This window comes from Cladophialophora carrionii, assembly GCF_000365165.1.
Source record: "Cladophialophora carrionii CBS 160.54 unplaced genomic scaffold supercont1.4, whole genome shotgun sequence".
NCBI lineage: Eukaryota > Fungi > Ascomycota > Eurotiomycetes > Chaetothyriales > Herpotrichiellaceae > Cladophialophora > Cladophialophora carrionii.
This window is the reverse complement of record NW_008481829.1, coordinates 722,808-744,430: the sequence shown is the minus strand read 5'-3', so window position 1 is coordinate 744,430 and position 21,623 is coordinate 722,808. Positions and strand designations below refer to the sequence as shown.

Below are 21,623 nucleotides of genomic sequence, written 5' to 3'. Positions count from 1 at the left end.
GGTACATACCTGCTTGTCCGCCGGTTCGCCAGCCTATTGGTTCGACTCTTGGTACCGCATGGGGATGGAGGGGGCATGAATGAGGCCATCATTTTCACGGCCAGGTTGACGCACGCAGGCGGGCAGGCAGGCATGGTCGGTCATGGCTTACCAGGCCAAGGAGAGGGAAAATGAAAAAAGAATCGCCACTTCATTCTATTTACATCTCCCTGAGATTGAATTCTGGTCGTTTCGCCTCGGTCTTTCCCCGAAGTCGTCTACAGTAATGAAACTGGGCGCCGACTACTGTAATGCAAAGTATGAGCGGCGGCGCTCTCTTTTTGCCCATCGGAGACTTGCTGACCTGTTTGCACCATGTTCTGATTAGAGTGTTTGAGCATATCTCCTCTATCTTTCTTGCGCGGGCTGTGTAGAGTGGCGGGGGAACCACATGGCGTCTTTCGTTGGACGACTTCAGGGACAAGACTGTACGAGTAGTACCACCAATGTATAGCCTAAGTACTAATATATTTGCATGCAGATACGTGGACTGAAGGCTTTTTACTGTCTTGATCTTCATGATATTCTATGTGTGGTTCTATCTCTGTCGGGTGGTAATCGATCCAGGTGGGCAGGTCTTGGTCTCGTTCCTCTGGGTACTACTGCTCACCCTCATGCCCGTCGCTACTGCTTCCCGTCGCACACGTCACCTCCACCATCCGTACCCAACCTGTCTGTCAATGACCGTCCATGGCGAACCAAGCATAGCCCTGCCGCAAGGCTGAATACTATTCCTCTCCCTTTGCCTCGTCGGCCAGATCCACCCGCCCAACACTCCACACCTCCCGCTCGTCCTCCTCCTCGTCACCACTCAGTCCTAACCCCCCTTTGACACCTCCTTCGGCCTCTCTTCTCTCCCGCGCCTGTGCCCCCAGCCTCAAGGCCACGCGCTTGAAATAATCGCCCATCGCTCTGCTCGGTCCGACGCCGAGCTTCTTCCCTCCACTCTCGGATTGCATGTACTGGTCGAATATGGCGCTCTCTTCGTCGACGACGTTGAATAGTTCGAGGAAGGCAGCTTCCGCGGCGAGCTTCACGGGGATGACCACATCGCGAACACTGGCGAAGACGGGCGGCACGAGGGTGCTTAACAGGGTAGGACTCGAGCGTAATGAATCCCCATGGTGCCGGAAGATTGTGCGCATGACAACCAGTGCGAGGCGGCGCGAGTCAATGTCCCCTCCTGGAGGAAGGACCGCGGCGAGCGACTCAAAGAGCGGTATACATTCCTTCTCTACGTCTGGCGTGCTGTTGAAGACCGTGGAGGGGAGCGAGAGGATGTATTTCCCTACCGCGAGGACCGCGTTTTGTTGGACGAATGTGCCACCCTTGCCGGCAAGGCCGCTGGTTAGGACGTGGCGCGTATCTTCTGCGTAGGATGGATCTTCGGTGAGACTTGACGCGCTCTCCAGCAGCACAGCGTTCAAAGCCAGGATGGAGGCATTGGTGCTCGGTTGGACGAGGACCCGGGTCTTGATCAGTCCGCTGGCCTTTTCCGCTGGAAGGACCTTGATCATCGCGCCAAGAAGTCTGGCATTGGTAAACATCATGGTATCATCCTGTGTATCGTGTTGCAGGGTATCCATTAAGCCCAGGATCGACTCGCGCGAGGCGTCCGACATGTTCGATCCGACTTTGCTGACGACTTCCTGAAGAGCTTTGAGCATGGCGTTGCGAACACCGCTGTCTGGTGTTTTCGCGCCCGTGACGAGTTCGGCAATCAGGGGATCCACGCGCGGTGTGAGCGTGATCAATGTACTGAGAGCCTTTGTCGCGCGGGTGCGCAGGAGATCGCTCGTCGGGTCGGCAATGGACTTGGTGAAGGTGCGTTGTAGTTGTGGCAGGAAGGGCCGAAGGAAAGTAGGGATCTTCTCGAGCAAGAGATTCAGAGTGGAGAGGATCGCGCATTTGACGTCCATGGATCGCTCGCCTACAACACGAATGAGCGGACCCGTGATCTGCGTCACAAAGGGTTTCAGGGCATCGGGGCTGGAGCGCTCGATAATGTCGGATATTCCCATGGTGGATTGGACTCGCTGCTCGGTCGTGCCGTTCATCAAGCCTTGGAGGAAGATTTGAAGGACGGGGAGGATACCCTTGGGCAGAGCAAAGCCGGGTAGGACTGATCCTGCCGTGCCGGCTTGTTGGAGCACTTGACGGGTCGAGGAAACGAGTGATTCCATTTCTTCTTTGCGTAGATGTGACTGCAATTGGCTCAGCGCAGACCAGGCGGCTTTGACGACTTCGTGATCGCGGTCGCCAAAAGAAATGAGAAGGACGCGGATGAGGTCCTGGTTGTAGCGGGAATAGTCCACGACCGGGTTGGCAAAGAATGTGGCCAGGTGATTTGCTGCCAGCGCGCGTCTTCTATGGTCGTCGTGTTTGATCATTGCTAGCATGACGCTCATGGCGGTGTTGAGGCCGTCGAACTCGTCGACAGACGACAGAGCCGCGCTGAAGGCCTCATTCAGCTCGCCTCGAAGTTCATCGTCCTTGCACATGACTATGTTATCCGCGAGACTGTTCAGGACTGTGGGTAGCCTGCGAGCCATGCTTGCTCCTCCAACTTTAGCCAAAGACGCGAGAGCACGAGCATTGAATCCAGTAATGGGGTTCGTGAGCAGCGTGGGTATGAGGTTGGGCAGGATAACATTAGCTCTCGTTGCCTCTGTGAGCAGGGTAAGCAATGCCGACAAGGCATTTTCGGCCTCGGTTTCGGTGCGCAACAAATTGAGCAGATGTGGTAACACCTGGTCGACTGCTCTCTTACCGAACGTCTGTTGCAGTGAATCGAAGGATTCGGCGGCTGCCTCACGGACTTCGGGGTCAGAATCTGTAAGCGCCAGGCGGACTATGGAAATCAATTGCTTCTCATGGTCTTCCAGAGAATCCGGTGAAGCAGCATTGACAATCTCCCTGAGAGCGATGCAGATACCTTGCCGCTTGTCTGAGTCGGTCGAGGTTTGCAGGCCTTCCTCAAGCGACGGCAGCAAGGTAGCAAAGATGCCGTCCCCAGCTTTGCGAATCACTTCACCCAGAGCATTGGCAGCAATGACCTTGTGCTCCATGTTCGAGGATGCAAGGCGTGCAATGATCATTTGAGAAAGCGTCGGCACCAATTCGCGGAGAGTTCTTGGTGTTGCAACAAGGGCCTTCCAAACAGCAATGGCAGCTGCTCGGACTTGTCCAGAAGTGTCGCAACGACAAATATAGAGGGAGGACAGGACCTTGTTGCGCCTCTCTTCGCCCAAGACTTCGAGGAGCGATTGTCCTGCTTGGGTTGCGTGTTCGCCTTCTTCTTCGGCTTCTGCTTGAGCACTGATGCCGGTGAGGTTGAACAGGAGATCACCGACGAGTTCGACTGAACTGAGACGAATGCGGTAACTGTCATCGGCCAAACCGCGTTGCAATTCAGGTAGAAGCAGGTCGATGGCCTTGGTTGCAAAGTTCTTGACAAGCAATCGTCCTGCTCGAAGAGCAGTCTCACGGATGGCCTCGACGTCGTCGGCCAAACCACTGAGGATCGAAGGGATGATTTGTGCAAGGTAGTTGGCAAAGCTGTTGCCAAAACAGGCCGGCAAGAAGATGAACAGAGTCATGAATCCTTCTCTGACGGTTGCTCTGGGGCTGGCCACGTTTTGCAAGATAGATGGTAGAGTTTCCTCCAGACGACTGGTTCCAAGCCCAGCAAGGACTTCACTGAGGGCTTGGGCAGACCCAAGCCGATCGCTTGCGCCCGTGTCTGTGCGGAGCGAGGCCATCAAACTCGGTATCAGGTCTGGGAATGCGTCTTCACCCAACTTCTCCACCAAGCTGCCGAGTGCTTTTGAGCCAGTCGCGCGTGTTGCGGGCACTGGGTCGATTGATGCGAGCCTCAGGCCTGTGACGAGGATGGGTAAATGAGTGACGATATCTCGCTTCTCTGTCAGATGTGCCAGACTGCCAATGATCTGGGCAGCTTTTCGCTTGGTCGCCGAGCGATCGTTGAGGCCACGCTCCAGGATCTTGACAACAAGTGCCAGTGATGGGGCATCGAGATAATGGATGAAATTGACTTTGATCAATCCGTCCAACGCCTCTTCGGTGTATTTGGTTGGATCACTTAGTGCTTTCAGTAAGACGTCAACGAGACTCTTAACTTCCGGGTTGGTGATGACTTCGCCAAATCTCTTGAGACTGCTGTTGGCAGCGGCTCGGACTTCCTTGTGACTGTCTGTAAGCACAGCCGTCAGGGGCGGGATGATCTCTGGCAGACTTGTGGCCAGTTGCTGAGGGTCAAGATAGGCCATGGCGCCCAAGAGATCACAAGCTCCTTTCTTGCTCCGCCATTGCGTCTCGTCTAGTCCCTCAAGCAACTGAGGCAACACTTGAGAAACGCCAAACGAGCTCAGGCTTGCAAAGCACGTCTTGGCCGTGTCCAAGCAAGCCTCACGGACAGACGCGACAGGGTCACCGAAGCAGGTCAGTAGTTGTGGAAGTACTTCGATCACGTAGGGCTCAAAGGTCCGTCCCAGGAGCGCTGACAATAGCTCGTAGGCCATCATTGCGCCTTGCCGCTTCTCTGGGCTCTTTTTGTCTTCGGTCGCGCTCCGTAACGCCATCATTATCCTGTTTTGCCGCAGAGCTGCAACGCCCTTGCCCTTGACGATGCCTGCCAAACCGTATGCTGCACCTCGACGAGCGGCATACTTCTTGCTTTGGAATAGTTGATCGAGAAGTGCGGCAACATAGGGCCCGGCTTCAACGCTGGCGGGACGGACCAGGGGAGGCAGGCAATTCGCCACAGCAAATTGGACAGACTCAGATGGCGTACTCAACGTGTCAAGTAGCTTTTGGATAACGCTGCCGGTTCGCTTGTCGCCGTCGGGAAGGTGCCTCGCTAAAGATCCATACAGAACAATCACGGCTTCGTTAACCCAATCTGCTTCTTGAGTCCCTTTATCTGGCCCTTGCAAGACCCTCTCAAACAAACCCATTAGAGGTTCAAGACAATCCTTCCCTCGAGCTGCCACGATGGCAGTGCCAGCAGCGACCATTTCTGAGCGCACAGTAGCATTCCGATCGGAGAGGGCCCCGTCTGAGACAAGGAAGTTCATGAATGGGACCAGAGCCTCTGTGTGGAGAACTGAAGACAGCTCCTTGAAAGCGAGAGCAAGGCCACTCCGCTTCTCCCATTGATCGATCAACTCTCCTTTCTGGATAATGCCGAATTTGTTCCGCTTTGGAACAAGCGGTTGACTCTCGGTGCGGTATGACTTTTGAAGAGATACCAATATTGAATCAGTCTTTGCAGGTATCTGAAGGAGTGCTTGAGCGAGAGCCTTGGATGCGGCCGTCCTAGTCGACCGTGCAGCTGAAAATAGGAAATCGGGTATGTTCTCGACCAATTCGTCAGTCACGCTGAATTCCTCCTCATCCCAGATGGCTAGCGCGAGATCGGCATTTTCGTCTTCGTCATCTTGACAAGCGATCCACAAATGAACGGAGTGGTCAATCTCAGATAGGTCAATATCTGAGTGAATTGATTGTAGCACCGCAGACCGAACGGTCGACTCGGGAACGACCAAGGCTGAAAGAAGGATATCCCTCTCTTCGGCAGAAATGTTCTCCGAAATCGAGCGACAGAGTTCAGAAAAGCAATCTCTAATGGTCCGATAGTGCTGGGTATATCTTTGCATGGCGCCGATCAAGTGGCGTAGGATCTGAGCTCTTGGAAGGTGCTCGTCTGCAGCTGATCCCATCTGAAAGGACAAGAACTCAAGGGCGAGGAGGACTTGTGCATCCGCATCGTCCGCAGCCACTTCTCCAATCTTGCCATTTTCCAGGACAGAAAAGATAAGCGGCAGAGCGTAGGCGGTAGTTGCGGTATCGAAAGGACGTTGCTCAGCAGCGAATCGAAGTCTGTAGAGGACTCTGGTCCCGAGCTCCGCCAAAGGCTCAACAGAAAGATGTTCTGGAATGTTTGCATTCCCTTGAGACCTCAAAGTGGCAACGCCGACAAACGGACGCATGGTACCAAGCCGATCCGATATCTTGTCCGAGCAAGCCAGATACGATGAGACAATCTCATCATCGACGATGAGTGCCGCACCCTCTTCGAGTGCTCGGGTCAAGGCGGTAATAGCTGGAGACATCCAACTTCCTGGGTCGGTTGGCGGACCTCGAGCGAGACCCTCGATAAATTTTGCACCCCTTCTTAGCTTACTTGAGAGAAATTTGACTCTTGCTCGGGTTTCCGTTTCCTGTGCAAGCTGAGCATCGACCTTTGCTTGCTGGTCAGGGGTCAACTTCTTCTGAGGAGCCCCTTTCTTCTTTGCCAACTGCGCACGCATTTCTTCCTCCCATTTCAGGGTGTCATAGTCTTTCTGGTTCTTGTTCTCTAAAATGCCATTCGTTTGCGAACCGAGAACATCTATGACGAGGGTACCCTCAGGGGCGCGAGCGATCAGGGCCTCAGTTGGGCCTACACCATCCAGCTGGGCAGAGTCCAAGTCACTCTGGAATTGGTGGATCAGTGCCGGTGTTAACGTCTCTGGCGCCACGAATGCCAAAGTAGCCGCAGCATTGCAAGCTGCAACTTCAAAGATATTCAACGATGCCATTTTGCCAGGCTCAAATTGTGCTAGGATCTCCTTGAAAAGCGATTCCTGCCGCTCTGCCGCAAGTTCTCCGGGATCAACGCCGGTCGCGAGGCAGGTAGCGATCCAGTCAGCGTTAGCAATCAGCTCCGGGCGTAACAGTGCTATGGTAGAGGTGGCTTGGCTCTTGAGAATCTCAGATGCTCTTTCCGAAGGAATGGATCCGAGCTCATCCTTCGAGTAGCTGATGCATTTCACCGCTACCAACAGACGATTATCACTTAGGGAATGCTCGGCCTCATCAGCAAGCTCCTTTGCGCGGCTTCGAAGCACATCCCAGATACCAAGGACTATGCTTTCGCCTACCGAGGCAGGATGCTCTGTATAAGCATGCGACAAAGCAACTCCGGTCTCTTTTCGGACTGTAGAATCGACCTCCGGAGTGAGCATTAGGTGTAACACGGCGGTGGCCCATGCTGTTTTCGCTTCCTTTGACGCTCTCTCAAGACTACCAGCCAGGTTTGTCAGCGCGTAGAGCGCCCAATGGCAATCATCCCCTGCTGTGAGCCGGGTGTAGACCTTTGGATTGAGTATGAAAGATAGCCTGGGTTGAACAGCCAGAGATTGGTTCCGGAGTTCGTCGTAAAAATTGGATTTGTACTCCTCTGCCATCAGAATCGGTGCGTCAAGCAGTCCGGGAAGACCGAACCCTGCGGCAACGTAGCCATTCTGAGTCGCCGGTAGTGGATTAGACGCAACTTCCTCATGTACCTCCCTCAGCACTTTCAGAGCCGCCTTGACAAAATCTTGTGATGATTGCTCGGCAGAAACAGTGTGGAGGTGTTTGAGCACAGTTGCAAGGCACAAAACCCACAGTTTGCGAAAGGGAAGTCTTTTGTCGGCACAGCCCTTCAGCACTGGGTCTGAAAGAGACTTGTCAAGAGCCGCCGAGGCAACAAGAAGCTGCAGGTGAGGAGCAAGTGCAGCCAGCTCTTTTCTCAAAGCTCCTTCGTTAGCTTCCTTGGACCCAGCAGGGACGATGGCCTGCGCAATGACTGCCGATGTCTTGGTCTCTGGGGCTATCTTTAGCAGGACATCGGCAAGAATGCCACGAAGTTCAAAGCTTCCTGCCTTGGAAGCCTTGATTGCCGCTCCGAGTTCTCCCGCGATCTTTTGTAAAGAGTCTGCTGATCCGCCTCTGCCAACCAGCGCGGACAGTGCTTTACCTGCTCCGTCACGGATAGTTGCATTGGTAGAGTTCATGGCTGATAACAGCGGTTTCACCAGTTTTGCACTGACGACCCCTGAGATATCAACATTTGTCGGTAAACATTGAGACAGCGCTTCCACGGTTCCTTGCAAGATCGCCTCAGGTGACCTTAAGATCGACTTCTCGATCGCAGGTATCACGACCTCGCCCACATCTTGGGCAGTGACGAAGTCGAGGAAGAAATCTTTCAGGCCCATTGATTCATGGAATGGCACTGCAGTCTTGGAGCCGACGATGGACTTGAGGTAAAAATCAAGGACGTGTTTCTTGAGACCCAGGAGCTGCTCTTTTCTCTCCGGGATACGGGCGCTGACGCCGGCGATGACGCCCAGGTACGGCCCATGACTGGCATTCGAATCGCTGGAGCTCGCAACGTCCTGGAGGGCCAGCTGCAGCGCCTTCTCACCTCGGTCTGTTTTGAATACATCGCGCAAACCTCGTCTGGCGATAGTCAAAGCCGAGTCTTGTACTCCACCACGGACCACTTTGTCCTCGCACTTGTCCAACAGACGAGCTGCGGCTATGCATAACTTGCCAAAGAACAGTGCAAACGACTTTTCATGGTGTCGGATTTCCTGCTGAACAAGGCAGCACCATTCAAGCAAGACAAAGGCATTTCCAGGTGCTATAGCCGCCTTTTGACTTTCTTGGCCCAAGAATTTCGTGATCGCAGAGTAGACAACACTAGCAGACGATGAAGTTGTGAGATATGCTCGGAGGCATGACTGCACCGCACGGCGAGACTTTCGATCTGGATATCGAGGATAGGTCGCAAGCAGAGCAGGCAGGACAATCGTGTGGTCTGCCGAGATGGTGTCACCTGTACAAACAGTTAGACTCTACTCGTAGGTCGCAATCCAGTTACCATACCATCGGCTTGAATCGCGTGCTGCAGTTTCCGCAGGGCCTCGATGCGGATGTTCGTAGAGCTACTATTGAGCGCGACAAGCTGGGCATCCAGAGTGTCTGGACTAGCCTGTTCCGCAATGTCACCCATCGTCCATGGACTGGGCTTGATCCCTTGAAATCGAGCAGGAGACGGCCTGCTAATTGTGACTGAATCAAACAACGGCGAACCACCAAAATTATTGTGGTGGGATTTCGCGGGGAACTCAGCCTCGTCTCCGCAGCAAGGCTGAGCTATCGTGGCTACCGACTACCTAGGTACGAGGCTTGTGACTCTCAATCTTTGGAATTTTGCAATGTGCAAGAAAATCTGGATTGACAGAATCATGTGCCACGGCTCTAAAATCCGTCATGAGCTCAAGGTGAAGTCCCGCCTATGTCCACCTGGGTGCTCACATTCTCAGCCCTCCTGAGGAATCAATCATACACAGAACGCCAGAGTCCAACCTGCAGGACGGAGCTTCCGCCACAGAAACCACCCATTAGTATGTTGGTGGGCAGATCCTCATACCTCTCAGTTTGGTCTTGTTGCCCCTATACAAATCTGGCTGTTGTTTGGAAGTATGCTGGGCCTTACGCAGACGCGTAGCATGGTGGCGACTGTCGGACACGAGCGCCCGATTATCGATCTATCAGCTTTGTGCAAGAGATCAAATCCATGGCATGCTAGAGTGAATTCTTTGACTTGAGAGAAAGCAATCATATGTTCGAGCCAGACTGGACTCAAGCGAAGGACCCAACACTGGTATACCACGCATGACGAGGGACTACAAACGGCAGGTCATACCGCATAACCGGTCTTCAGCCATTCGTGGCAACAATTGTCGCGATGTTTACCGCGGTTCCAGGACTGTGGAGCGCCTAAAACGAGATTTCGAAGGGAACTGATCTGGTAAGCGGAATCGGGTTGATGTCAATATGGGTACGTTCGATATCAACAGCTGGAGTGCTCGCGCTCAGGCGGAAGGGTCTAAGAGAGTACCAGACCATGTTGATGCCATTCAGATCTTTCGGAGAATGGCCAGAGAAAACTCTCCGCTGTCTTTGGCAATTAGATAAGATCAGTGGTGGGGAAGACTGGATGGAGGCTTGTTGATGATGACTCAATGGCTATCACTACCCGTAAAATCAACGAAACAGTCTCGCAATCATCGACGGTCTTTCCAGGACAGTAGAGCCTGCCGTGCGGCGTGCTTCAACTTGCTGTCCGTGAGGCGCTCAGGTGCGCGGTGTGAGCAGTGCAAAGATGCACCAAACATGTGGCATCCCTGCGAAGAGCGACAGGGTACTGCGGCAATTCAGCGATGGGTTCCGGGCTCAATCCCGGATGGAAAGAGTCTTTCGAACTCGAATTATGCTCGGGAACACTGTCGTTCGTTATGCCGGTGGCTAGACTCACTCGTTGGTGGCCATGCCCTCGTTCGAGTAGTCCATTTCAGGCAAATTATCTTACTCGTACTACTGGGTACATTGATCGCCACGGCAGGATGGCGAATCTGACAAAGACGATTGCTGACGACGGCGTTCTTACCAAGGTTCTGTTCAGGTAGGCGGGTACCATGTTATCGAGACGCTTTGGAGATGCGTCTTTCATTGCGGACGACATTGACCGCAGTATCATGAGGTCTTGCAGCTGGAGTTGGACTTTTGACAGCGGATCTAATTTCCAGCTCTGCTGGACTCATCAAGGTTCGGAGATTTTACCGTAATGACCTGCAGGACGCGAGCGGAGTTGAGAGTTCGGGCATGGGGAACCTGGTGCAGTAATCAACATGTAGCGACCGGCACCTACTGTAACCATTCTTTGGAATCATGATATCGCATCATGTCATACCTAACTAAGTGTACAGGGAAGGTCCGGAGAATATTTGGAGGACTGCACCAGACCAATGCGGATCTGGCCAACCTCCAGGGGTGGTCAGCGTTCAGAGATTTTTTGACTAGGCTCTCCTATCTCGGCTGGTCGAGTGTATGCATGGATAATACGGGTCTAACGTGGTCGTTCCATCATGGCAACAGCTTGGAAAGATTTCAGACTTTGGTAGGCGATGAGGGGACGATTTCGAGGCCTGTTGCAGACCTCCTGGGAGCAGGTTGGACGAGCGGCGGGTGCGCCGTGCCCTTTCCTCCGACACAGGCGAACCTAAATGAGGTCGACAGGCGCCAAGGAACCGCTCCGTAGGTGCATTGCTGTGATTCGTAGGCTCCGTGCTTGTTCCCGCTTGTTTCTGGGGTCCTCCCCCTTTGGCCTGGCAGCCTGGCTAGGTGCCCCTTGCTCGCACAGGCCTCGCTTGGACTTTTCCTCGATGGCTCTTTTCCTCTTTCTCTCTGTTTCCAATCTCTGTCAATTTGCGCCGCCAATCATTGCCCTTACCTGCGCTCTAGACTTGACGCCTTTTTTACATCACCCGAAGTTGCATCCTCGCTTATGTTCTTTCACAGTCCTTGGTGCCGACTTTGGGATCAGATAGGCCAGATGCTAACCTCACATCCCACTGGTCAGACAAGCCACCGCGTGGATGGCAGGATGGCAGGCCCTGGACCCCTTGCTGAGCTTTATCCAATGGCCCACTCACAGATATGGCCTTCACGAGGTCAGCTTGAAGCTGAAACCTCACGCTGACTACTGCCAGCTCACTGCTGATCGTAATGGATACATCGACCAGCATAATACTAATATCACAATCTTCGAGGTGTCACTGACTCCTCCCTTTCGCGTCGCTGTGATTCTTGTTGTACTTTACCTGACTTGCTCTTCGGCTCGATACATCAGGTGTCTACCCTGGTACTACCATTCACGGAGATTTTCTGTGACGAGTCGAGGGATCTTCCGGAAGGCAATAGAACGACTGTTTCCCTGGAGGACCATACAGGTTGAAAATTCACTTTCGGCTCCGACATGTTGTGGACGAGGTTCACCTGAACCTCACATGCATGTGTCTAGCATCTCGGACAAATTGCCGTTCACACATCTTCAGTACTCCTACAACGTCGCGATTTCTTCAAATACAGGCTCTACAGACACCATGAGCAGCAAACTTGGGTTGCCGGCGAACACTTCGGTATGAAAATTATCGCGGCTATACCGGGGTCTAAGCTAACTTATCGCCAGTCTCTTATCCCCAAAAAGTACCGGGGAGACGACGATGACCCGCATTTCATTCCAAGCTCACCCATCATCAGCCGGCAGGAACTCAGCGCACAAGAAGAGGGAGAGTTGAAGCGGATTTGTGCCCTGGTGTTGGCACATGTGCCACATTCGGACGACATGTCGGATGATCCTCTCAAGTACATCGCCGCCCAGATTCAAGAAGGAAATAAGGCAGCGCAGCAAAGCATCGCAAAACAAGAGCAGAAACCGGACCCGGTACAGAACACTGAGACTACAGCCAGTGTGACACACCAATTCCTCGACGTACAAGGTGACTCGTCGACACCCTCAGAGGCCTCACACCGCGATACCATCAGCGCCACCGACTATTCCACGCCTCTGACGAGTGCGGGCATCACACCTGGCGAAACGGCGCGACGCTTCTCTGACGCCGCACGGAAGTCCATCACAGGTGCCAAGAAACCCGGTAGTAACCTCCGCAACGACTCAAATAATATGACAAATAGCCGGACAACATCAACCGGCGTGCGGTCGGTCGAAGCACACAAGCACTCAGGCGAAGCAGAAGCCCTCAAAAAGACTCTACGGCTCATCACCGACGGATCATCACGTCCACAAAGTGGCAGTGCCAAATCCATGGAGCAGTCGCGCCCAGTCAGATTTTCGGCTCCTGATCTGAACAAAAGTCTACCTCCGCCTCCACCTGAGTTGTCCACTCTCGAAGAACAGAAACAACCTCACATTAGCAGGCTAATGAAGAGTATCCGCAAGAAGAAAAGTATGACCGCTGAAGGGAGGAGTTTTTCGACCAGCTCAACGCCCCCAATGCCTGCAATGCCGGCGATCGAGGCCCCCAAAGCATCCCGTCCTTATGGGTCTTCCAATCAAATGGCGGCCCAGGAACCCCCCAAGAAGAAGTTCAGGATTCCAAATCTATTCCACAGGAGACAACGACCGGCCGACGTTCTGGTCACCTAAACTTCCAGAACGAGCTTACCCCCTCTTCTGCTCAGATTTATACGGTCTACTTTCAGCTTTCACACTCTTTACGACACCAGCAGCGTAGGCGTTCAGGACAATGGGCACAGGAGTTTTAACAATCGCTCTCCCTCGTGGTCGAGGAAAGGAAACATACCCAACAAAAGCAACCACCCTACCATCTGTCCCACCTTTCACGAAATGTTCCGGGCTGTATTTTCACGACCTTTGTCTAATGCTAAAATAGCAAACTTCGAGGTGCATTGTGCCCTCGCACTTCCTTCCCGGGGGAGGATCTTCATGTCTGTATTGTGGGTGGGTTATCTGAATTTACGAGCTCATCTGCGGCGGCATACACAAGTGAGAACATATTAAGAGCTTGGTGCTTGAGGAACGGGTGCCGCGGCCGTCTTCCGAGATATACATGAGCTTTGCCCTCGGGGCTGAAATACGTTGCAATAACGACATACATGCCGTCGAATGATTCTCCAATTTGGAACACATGGTCCTCTGTGTCCTAGCCCTCGTGGAAGATCCGTCGGTCTGCATTTCATCTCGCAAATTCCTCGCTGGGACAAGCGTAAGCGTGACTGCAGCAGAGAAGCGGACTTTCATGGTCCTTCTCAGATTGTGATATGGTTTTTGCCTTTTCCATTTCTATATCCGCCGTCGGGCACGCCGCCGTTTTCCCACCGTGCCTGTCATGGTCCTCTCAACGCCGTCGCTATGCCATTGCTGCATCGTAAAGAGGAGCCCGCTCCCGTCTATTCGTCATGCGTGATCAATTCCCCATCTCGTCTGATCTCAGCTGATCTTCGTGCTTGGGCTCATACTCCTGCTCCGGGATTGGTATCGGTACCGGTGCTCTGACGATTCTGCACCCCCTGTATCCACCATCACTGACCGATGATAGCCATCATTAGGCACTGATACAGGTGGACAGGAAGATCGGTGAAAAAGAAGCCATCCCTGTCTCCAGAATTGTGGGTTTGTCTGCTGGAGAGGTGGCGTTTCGCGACAGGTTGACTTTTTCCGCGCCTGAACCCTCGTGTCGGAATTCGGTTCTTCACTTTCACTTGCGTTTGTTTCGTGGTATCTGCTTTCCACATCGAATCGACCGAATCCCTCTTGGGATCCGTCCATTAGTCTGGCGAAGCCAATGACCTATGCATTACATCAGCGGGCCGACGGTATTCAAGGCCTGGGATCCAGCCCCGCCAAATCCACCATCACCGTTACCCAAGCCCGAGAAGCCACCTCCGGCACTGCCCATTCCGCCTCCAACGCCTGCTGTGCCTTTCGCCCCGGCGCCTGGCTGCTGTGAGTGCTTGCCTTTTGTACCGGTTTTGTTGGATTCCACCGTGGAGAATTTGCGGCCCAGTTCACTGAGCGATTGGATGTCTTGGCCGAGAAGGGACAGTATGGAGGCGAGGGAGACGTCGTTGGATTGCGAAAGGGAGGCCGATGCGAGTGCTTTTTTCGCAGAGGTGGACGAGCCATCGCTTGGGGGCGTGAGAAGGGCGAGTCGCGTGAGGAGGGCTTGGATGTTGCGCAGGTGAGGGAGGTGAGCTGGGTCTGGGAAGGCGGAGTCCGAGGACGGCGGGCTTGAGAGGCATGATGGGGGGAGAGACTGCACGAATGTTTGGATGAGAGCGAGGCGGGACTGCAGCATCTTGACGCTGTTGAGCCGCGTCGTTATCCCGGCGATTTGGTCTTCTTCTTCCGCTGTCAGTGTCTTGAGTGGTTCCTCGACGCCGTTGGTCGGCTTTGTCTCCACGGCCTCGGGGCTTGGGTCTGCGCGCTTCTTGCCCTTCTTGTCCGCCGGAAGAGCCTCGCTTGGCTGGACCGCTATGGGTGTGTCGTCGATGGCCGCCGCGCTACCGGCGCCTTTTGCGATGTAGTCTATCGCAATCATCTCCGTCTCGTCCGTGTCGATCGAGTAGGGTAGTGGGCGAAACTTGATGACCGATGTCTCATGGCCGTCCACTTGCATTGAGCCTTCATCTTTTGGTTCAGCGTCGATGACACTCTCGTAGACGGTGATGGGCAATTTGCCGCCTGTCGGGGCCCCGACCGCAATAGCTTCGGGGTGCAAGGCGAGCAGGATCGCATTGTCGCTGTAGAAGGTGATGGCTTGTTTCTGGAGAGACACGAATTCAGGCAGAGGGCCGTCAGACGGGCAGAGGGCAAACCAGCCTACGAACTCGAGCGCTGGCGCTTTGTGGACGTCCTTATCTGGTGCGCGTCAGAGTCAAGGGCCGGCAGCGAGAGTGCCAACGAAACTCACATTGCTGTATTCTCGTCCCCATCCACTCGTAGTTGAACTGCCATCGGCCATCCGGTCCTTCCACCAACGCTGCGGGGAAGGCATGTTCCACTGTGATTTCTCTGCCTCTCTGCTGGCCTAGAAGTGCGCCAGCAACAGGCCCTTCTTGTTTTCGTACTGAATGTCTTGTAACTTGATCGGAGACTGTGAGCAGGGCGAGAGGGTGCAGAGACACGGTGAGGCCGCTCTCGGAGGGTCTTGATGATATGAGAGGGTTGCTGGAAGGTTCGGCCATCGTGACGGTCAAGGCAGAGGGAAGGAGAAGGGATGTTGAGGTGGTGGAATCAGAGATGAAACGGGTTTCACGATCACTGATGCGGAGCCTTGTGAGTTGGAGATGATGAACTTCAGAGACGCCGGGGGAAACATCGGCGAGCAGCGAGTCAAGCGACTTTCTCGTTTACCAAGTAGTGGGGTACGACAGGGTAGCGAGGAGGCGAGGTGAACGCAAGGCTGCCACAACATTCGTAACGCTCGTCTTCACTCCGTCTGGGTTCAAAAACTCTACAATGTCCTCGAATCTGTTGTCACAGAGCACTTGAAGTCAGCCCTCAGAATGGATGCCTTGGTTGATGATACAGACAAATTATTCCCTGAAGTCTTTGCGCATCTTGCCGCTGTCGGGACGCAGGGCTCGCCGCTAGATGAAGAACTTTTGAGGCGAGCAGACAGGAATCTTACATTCAACTCACCAAAGGACCTTCTGTGGAGAGTTCTGAGCACTGGTGAGAATCTACTACAGACACTCCAACAAGACCCGCGGCCTCTCACGCGGCTCCTGGAGCGCGTCATTTCACTGCTACCCTTCGACGAGCTCAAGACAACCATCTCGGCAGAGAAACTCGAAGGGGGTCTGACCTCGTCCTCAGTCCCAATACAATTGCTCTGCTTGGCCTATCTTCGCAAAGCTGCAGACTCACCGAGCGGAGCATCGTTCGTCGCGGCCAGTTCAAGTCTTGTTCAATGTCAATTCACGACATGGCTGTCTTCGGAGAGCACGGAAGTGGCAGAGCGCTCGTTGGAGGTTCTTGAAGCTCTGCTCGCGGTTGACAGTCCCAACAGCACAACCGTACTCTCGGCCGGCCGCAGCTTCGCCGAGGCACAAGGTCAGGGTCTGCTGTGGCGGCGGGTGTTTCACGATCCTGAGGTGTATGTGATTCTTTATGAATGGACGTCATTGTTGAAGTCGAAGCGAGATCTGAAGACAAAGAAGGGCATACAACTTGTGACGATATCTCAGGCGAGGCTATTCGACTTCATTGCCAGGGTCGCGCCTTACGACTGGAGTGCTGTAACGACATCGTCACTGCCTCAGATCGAGACCCAGTTTATGGGTCAAACCGATGGGCACGAACCCGTCGGGGGAATCCTCCTCTACGCTTCATCGAACATGATCGACAAGGACGACATCCTGATGAAGGTGCTGCGGCAAGATTTCTTCCAGAAGCTACTCGGCGTGGTTGAAGAAAGCAACGGCCAGAACGTGCCTCCTACGCTTCTCGAAGCAATTCAAGAGGGTGCTGGTGTTGAGTCCACAAGAAATACAGAGGAAGGGGGCTTGCATCTTTGAAGCTTGTTCGCTGCGTAGGGCTCTCATCCACCAGGAGGTATCGCCGCATTTCAACATATGGGGAACCGTGGAGATATCCTTTGAAACCACGTTCTTCGCGACCCCTGCTCTGGTGAGGAACAAGGCACCTTTGTGGTGAGTACCAAACTTGAGTACGGGAAGCGATGTTCGCGTGACTCATGGCAAATGAATGGTGATTGATCAGAGACAAGCGTGTGGATGTATACAAAAAATCAACAGGAGAGAAAAGTAGTTGAACAGAGAATCTCGAGAGGAGAGCAGGAGAGCAGGAGAGCCGCTGGAGTGGCACGAGTGGCAGCCGGAGGACAAGCCTCTTTCAGGGGCAGCCAGTGAGGCACGTGAGGCTTCGGTCAAGGCTGCGCTCGACCTTCTCCAAACGGACGCTGCGGAGTGTCGCGACCTTAAAACTTTTGTCCATATCCGCCGCAGGTCGCCTCTTGCAATACAATGCAATGCGACATTAAGATTTCTTCGTTGTTTGTGTATCTTCACAAGTTTGCAGATGGTGATGGGTCCGCAGTGTAGGGGTCGTGTCTTCACTTCTCTCCGTTCATTCTAAAAGGTTGTCCTGTTCCTGTTAACGCGCGATACCGAACTCATGGCTACCGTCTCGAATTCCGTCCGACCTCTGCTCCGACTGCGAGCCGCCCATTCATGCCTATCCCGTCGCTGCGCGAGCTCTGCCACTGTATCTGCCCGGAGCAGCTTGAAGCAAACCAACACCGTCTCTCAACCACCCGTCTCAAAGTCGAGTAGGCCGAAACCTCAAGTATCTCTGCAGCCCCCTAAAGCCCCGAGATCCAGCATACCCGTACTGGATGCAACAGAATCGCGGCTGAACGATCTTCCCCCTGAGCTCGCCAGGAAGCAGTGGTACGCCCAGAAGCTGTATGATTCTGGGCAAACAGCCATCTACAGGCCTCCGTCGCACTTTGGAATATACGCAGCATCATGGATCATGGGTGGCAGTGCTGTCACCATTGCGGGCTTTCTCGCGTATGCGAATCTGTGGGCGTGGGAAGGGGACACCGGCTTGCACTGGATTGTGCCGACTGCGCACCGTTGTGGCATCATCGTGTTCTCAGCCATCGGCTGGCTTATCATCATGCGGTCGTTACGGATCATCAAGTCCATTGATTTGGTCTCGATGGATGGTATGGTTAAGATGGCGGTGCAAGTGCGCCGGCCTCTGCCCTTTCTACGGCCGAAAGTATACATGATTGCTCCCTATCACTTTCAGATGGACCAGAAGTTTGTGACGCAGATGGAATATCCCGAATTCATGAGGGACGATGAAGAAATGCCGGAGTCGGAAACACCTCCTTCACGGTCACTGCTAGCAAGGGTCGGGCGGTCAATCAGTCAAGCAGTGTATTATCCATTCGCCTCAACACGGAGGCTGATGACTCTAGAAGGCTTCATGTGGGTCAGTTTCGAGGGAGCCAGCGGCAAGATGAAGCTGGACACACAGGGATTGTTTTCGAATGGTGCGAAAGATCTTATTGAAATGGGAACTATCCAACGGTGATCGTCGGCTACCGCGCCCCAAATTGGCGCATATTCGACCCAAAGGCTAAAGAGAAGAGGTCACGACCATGCCCTTTGGCCCAAACAATTGTTCTGGAAGTGCCTTTCAGGTCTCTCTCCATCCAATCTAGGGAATCATCCCAAAGTAGTCGACTGAACCGATTGCTGTCCTGATTCACAACAAATGAGTGGCAGGAGGTTGCAGCGACGCGTTGTACAGTGCGGACGGAATACCGCAGATCTGACGCGATAGGGAACAAACATCTCCCTAGAAGGGCCAGTGTATCACCACCAATGCGTAACACTTCACATACTGTACATTTGCGGGTTACGGCCTCCGCTCGGTCCCTCTCTATGTAGAGGCAGCACAGCTCAATCGTTTTCGCAAGGAGAGTGAATATTTGCCGAGACAGTCGCGCCATAGGCAGTCACTCCTTGAGGTAAACGCGTATAGATCTGCAATTGGCAACCTCTCGATGGAAATGCAACTCCGGTTGTACGTGCTGGCCGATCGATTGCAGGCGGTCATGCTCAGCGGCATCATCCGTGCGACTCTCGGTCGGATCACCGGCAGGTTCCTTCCTTAAGCGCAACTAGGGAACGTCTTCGGAAACACAAGACCCTGAGATCCTCTACGTCGCACATTGCATCCCACGCTGGGGAGAGGCGGCGAGTACACCGCCTTGCTTTCCGCTCAGTGACAGGTTCGCGAGGCTTGTCTGCGAGAAGTATGCTGGCGAAAGTAACCGGCTGAAGAGAATGGAGGCACTGTAATGAGCTTCTTGACCCAAGAATGTGCTCGCGGGTTCACGGATGCAAGACGGGCCCGAAAACCATGATCTTTTCATCAGGGCAGCAGCATACGAAGAAGGAGAAGAAGTGGAATGAGTGCCCAGATGAGGATGTGCCACGATGGAACTCCCATGGTGTGATCACAGTCAGCGCGTAGCGTCTCAGCCTACTCTGTTCCGATAGAGGGACGATACTTTGTCGCTTAGGTCTACATTATGTAGAAGGCGCGTGGAGGTAACAACGAAGGAGCAGATAGTCCACTACGTACATGGCAACAGCAGTGGTTGCGTGCGAAAACTCATATTACCAACTGTAACGAACCCATCCCCGTTCGTCATCCTCTGTAGCCATCGTCTGTGGGACAAAGGGTTGCATGGTGTATTGACCCAGAGAGGGGAGATTCGATATCTATTAAGAGCACTCGCAGCATGAACCATGTCCAGTCAGCTCGCTCACTCAGGTTCCCGACACGTCTCTCGTACTGTAAGTCCGGACGTCCTCGTTTGATTGTATGCTGACAATGTCAAGCTTCTGCAAGCCTCTCATCTGACAGTCACCTTCACTTCAGGAAGGGTGAAAGATTTCCAATGTATTCACTGCAATCAAACCGTTGTTGATCTTTCCCCCTGACACCCAAGGCTTCTCCCTGGAGTGGAACTCCAAAGAAGGTCGTCGGCGATGGAACCACAGCAGCTTCTGCAAACGCCAATGTCAATGTCAAACACCGCCCCTTTTCCTGCCTTCCCATCCGGACTCTCACCACAATGAAATTCGACAGAAACTTAACCACAGCTCCGCCTGGTAATGCCACCCAAACTTCCTGCTGCACAGTCAGTGTGACAAGACGAGCATCCGGTGTACTCCTCCCCTGGACCCTTATCCACTCGGGCAATTCCACGACTTCAGCGCCACCCAGTTGTTCTCGAATCCTCCTTCGTGTTACAGCAACATACAGCGGCGCCGAACATCTCTTCTTGAAGTCGCTTGGGGTCATGCCACTTGGAGGGTGTTGTTGTTGCATCGGGATTGTCGAAGAGACATTGGTAATACCGTCTTCGTGAACAGTCGCTCGCGGCAGGGGAATTGCGGCTTGACAGAAGCTGTAGATACACAGTGTGACATGTGAACTCCATGATTGGTGGTGTATGGTCTTAACTCGTGTCAACCAGTGGTCTATCCTTGAGCGCCCCAGTGATGCGAGGAGCGTCTTAGTCGCAGTCAATCAAATCCACCTCAGAGTCTCCTCAGTCTTCTGTGTTCCCCAGATAAAGTCTCGCGTGTACCCTTTGCATGCCCACAGGCTCTCACCAATGCACATTATTCACAGGGCCAGCAGCCGGCGGTGCCTCACTTGTCACATAGGCCTTGCTCAAGCCACCATCAACCACAAACTCGGTTGCGTTGACGAAGCTGCTCTCATCACTCGCCAAGAAGAGCACTGCCTGCGCTTGTTCAATAGCTTCACCGAATCGACCCATGGGGAAGTGGACCTCGCGCCTGTGTCTCTTGTGCAGATCATCGCCGAGCCAATCCTGTAACAAGGGAGTATTCAACGGGCCCGGACACAGCGAGTTGAATCTTATGTTCTCTCTGGCATGCACGATGGCTAGTTCTCGTGTCATGGCTAAGACTGCGCCTTTCGATGCCGTATATGCCAATTGCGGTGTCGCTGCGCCCACCAACGCGACAAAGCTGGCCACATTGATGACAGAGCCTTTGGTCTTCTTGTTCCTCCGCATGGACAACACAGCATGTTTGCTTCCATACCACACGCCCTTGACATTGATCTTGTGCGTCAGGTCCCATATGTCTTCGGGGGTGTTGATGGCATCATCGTCCTTGGCGTGCATAATCCCGGCATTGTTGAAGATGATGTCGATTCCGCCATGCTTGTCTTGAGACTCGATTGCCCCCTGGACATCTGACTCCTTCGACACATCGCATTTGATGGTTTCTAAGCGCGGGTGGTTGGGCACGAGTTCCTTGACCTTGGCCAGGGCCTTTTCCAGGGCTGGTTCTGAGATGTCGGCCATGAGCACCGAAGCGCCCTCTTTGGCGAATAGAACCGTGGTCTCGAGACCAATCCCGCCTGCTGCTCCAGTGATGATGGCGTTCTTGCCCGCCAGGCGACCTGGTCGTGACTCTGTGGCCATTTCGGAGGCGCCTTTCTGACTCGACCTGATGTATGAGTGAGTGAGCGGTGAGAGTGAGGTGAATGTCAGCGACAAGAAAGTAGCGGCTGGGAAATGAACACCGTATCACCGGTCGTGAAGGGAACCGTGGTACAATGGGTGTCAGCGTGCTGTCAAGGTCACACAATGCACCATGAAATAATATCGTTCGAGTCGCTCGAATATCGTGGCTTGATGGAAATCGGAGCCTTATCTAATCAAACATGGTCTTCTCCGAAGCAACCCGCCATGGCCCATTCATACCCACGCCGTGGACACGCCGGGCCAATGGGCGATTCTCCCGACTGGAGCTGCGTCTTCTTGTCGATCGAA

General features: G+C 53.7%; 6 protein-coding genes across 6 annotated transcripts; 3 read left to right on the top strand and 3 right to left on the bottom strand.

Annotated features, from left to right (window-relative positions):
• Positions 1-767: 767 nt before the first annotated feature.
• On the bottom strand, positions 768-8,884 carry G647_04942 (uncharacterized protein; the record flags this gene model as incomplete). Its single annotated transcript, XM_008729278.1, has 2 exons — positions 768-8,707; positions 8,758-8,884. The coding sequence occupies 2 exons, from the start codon at positions 8,882-8,884 to the stop codon at positions 768-770; spliced, it is 8,067 nt and encodes a 2,688-aa protein (XP_008727500.1).
• Positions 8,885-11,857: 2,973 nt separating this feature from the next.
• Positions 11,858-12,883, top strand: G647_04941 (uncharacterized protein; the record flags this gene model as incomplete). The annotated part of the gene is made up of 1 exon (XM_008729277.1): positions 11,858-12,883. The coding sequence occupies one exon, from the start codon at positions 11,858-11,860 to the stop codon at positions 12,881-12,883; it is 1,026 nt and encodes a 341-aa protein (XP_008727499.1).
• Positions 12,884-14,054: 1,171 nt separating this feature from the next.
• G647_04940 (uncharacterized protein) lies at positions 14,055-15,444 on the bottom strand (the record flags this gene model as incomplete). The annotated part of the gene is made up of 2 exons (XM_008729276.1): positions 14,055-15,118; positions 15,171-15,444. The coding sequence occupies 2 exons, from the start codon at positions 15,442-15,444 to the stop codon at positions 14,055-14,057; spliced, it is 1,338 nt and encodes a 445-aa protein (XP_008727498.1).
• Positions 15,445-15,765: 321 nt separating this feature from the next.
• Positions 15,766-16,779, top strand: G647_04939 (uncharacterized protein; the record flags this gene model as incomplete). Its single annotated transcript, XM_008729275.1, has 1 exon — positions 15,766-16,779. One exon carries the CDS (start codon positions 15,766-15,768, stop codon positions 16,777-16,779), a length of 1,014 nt encoding a protein of 337 aa, XP_008727497.1.
• Positions 16,780-17,398: 619 nt separating this feature from the next.
• G647_04938 (uncharacterized protein) lies at positions 17,399-18,328 on the top strand (the record flags this gene model as incomplete). The annotated part of the gene is made up of 1 exon (XM_008729274.1): positions 17,399-18,328. One exon carries the CDS (start codon positions 17,399-17,401, stop codon positions 18,326-18,328), a length of 930 nt encoding a protein of 309 aa, XP_008727496.1.
• Positions 18,329-20,423: 2,095 nt separating this feature from the next.
• Positions 20,424-21,272, bottom strand: G647_04937 (uncharacterized protein; the record flags this gene model as incomplete). Its single annotated transcript, XM_008729273.1, has 1 exon — positions 20,424-21,272. The coding sequence occupies one exon, from the start codon at positions 21,270-21,272 to the stop codon at positions 20,424-20,426; it is 849 nt and encodes a 282-aa protein (XP_008727495.1).
• Between the last annotated feature and the right edge of the window lie 351 nt (positions 21,273-21,623).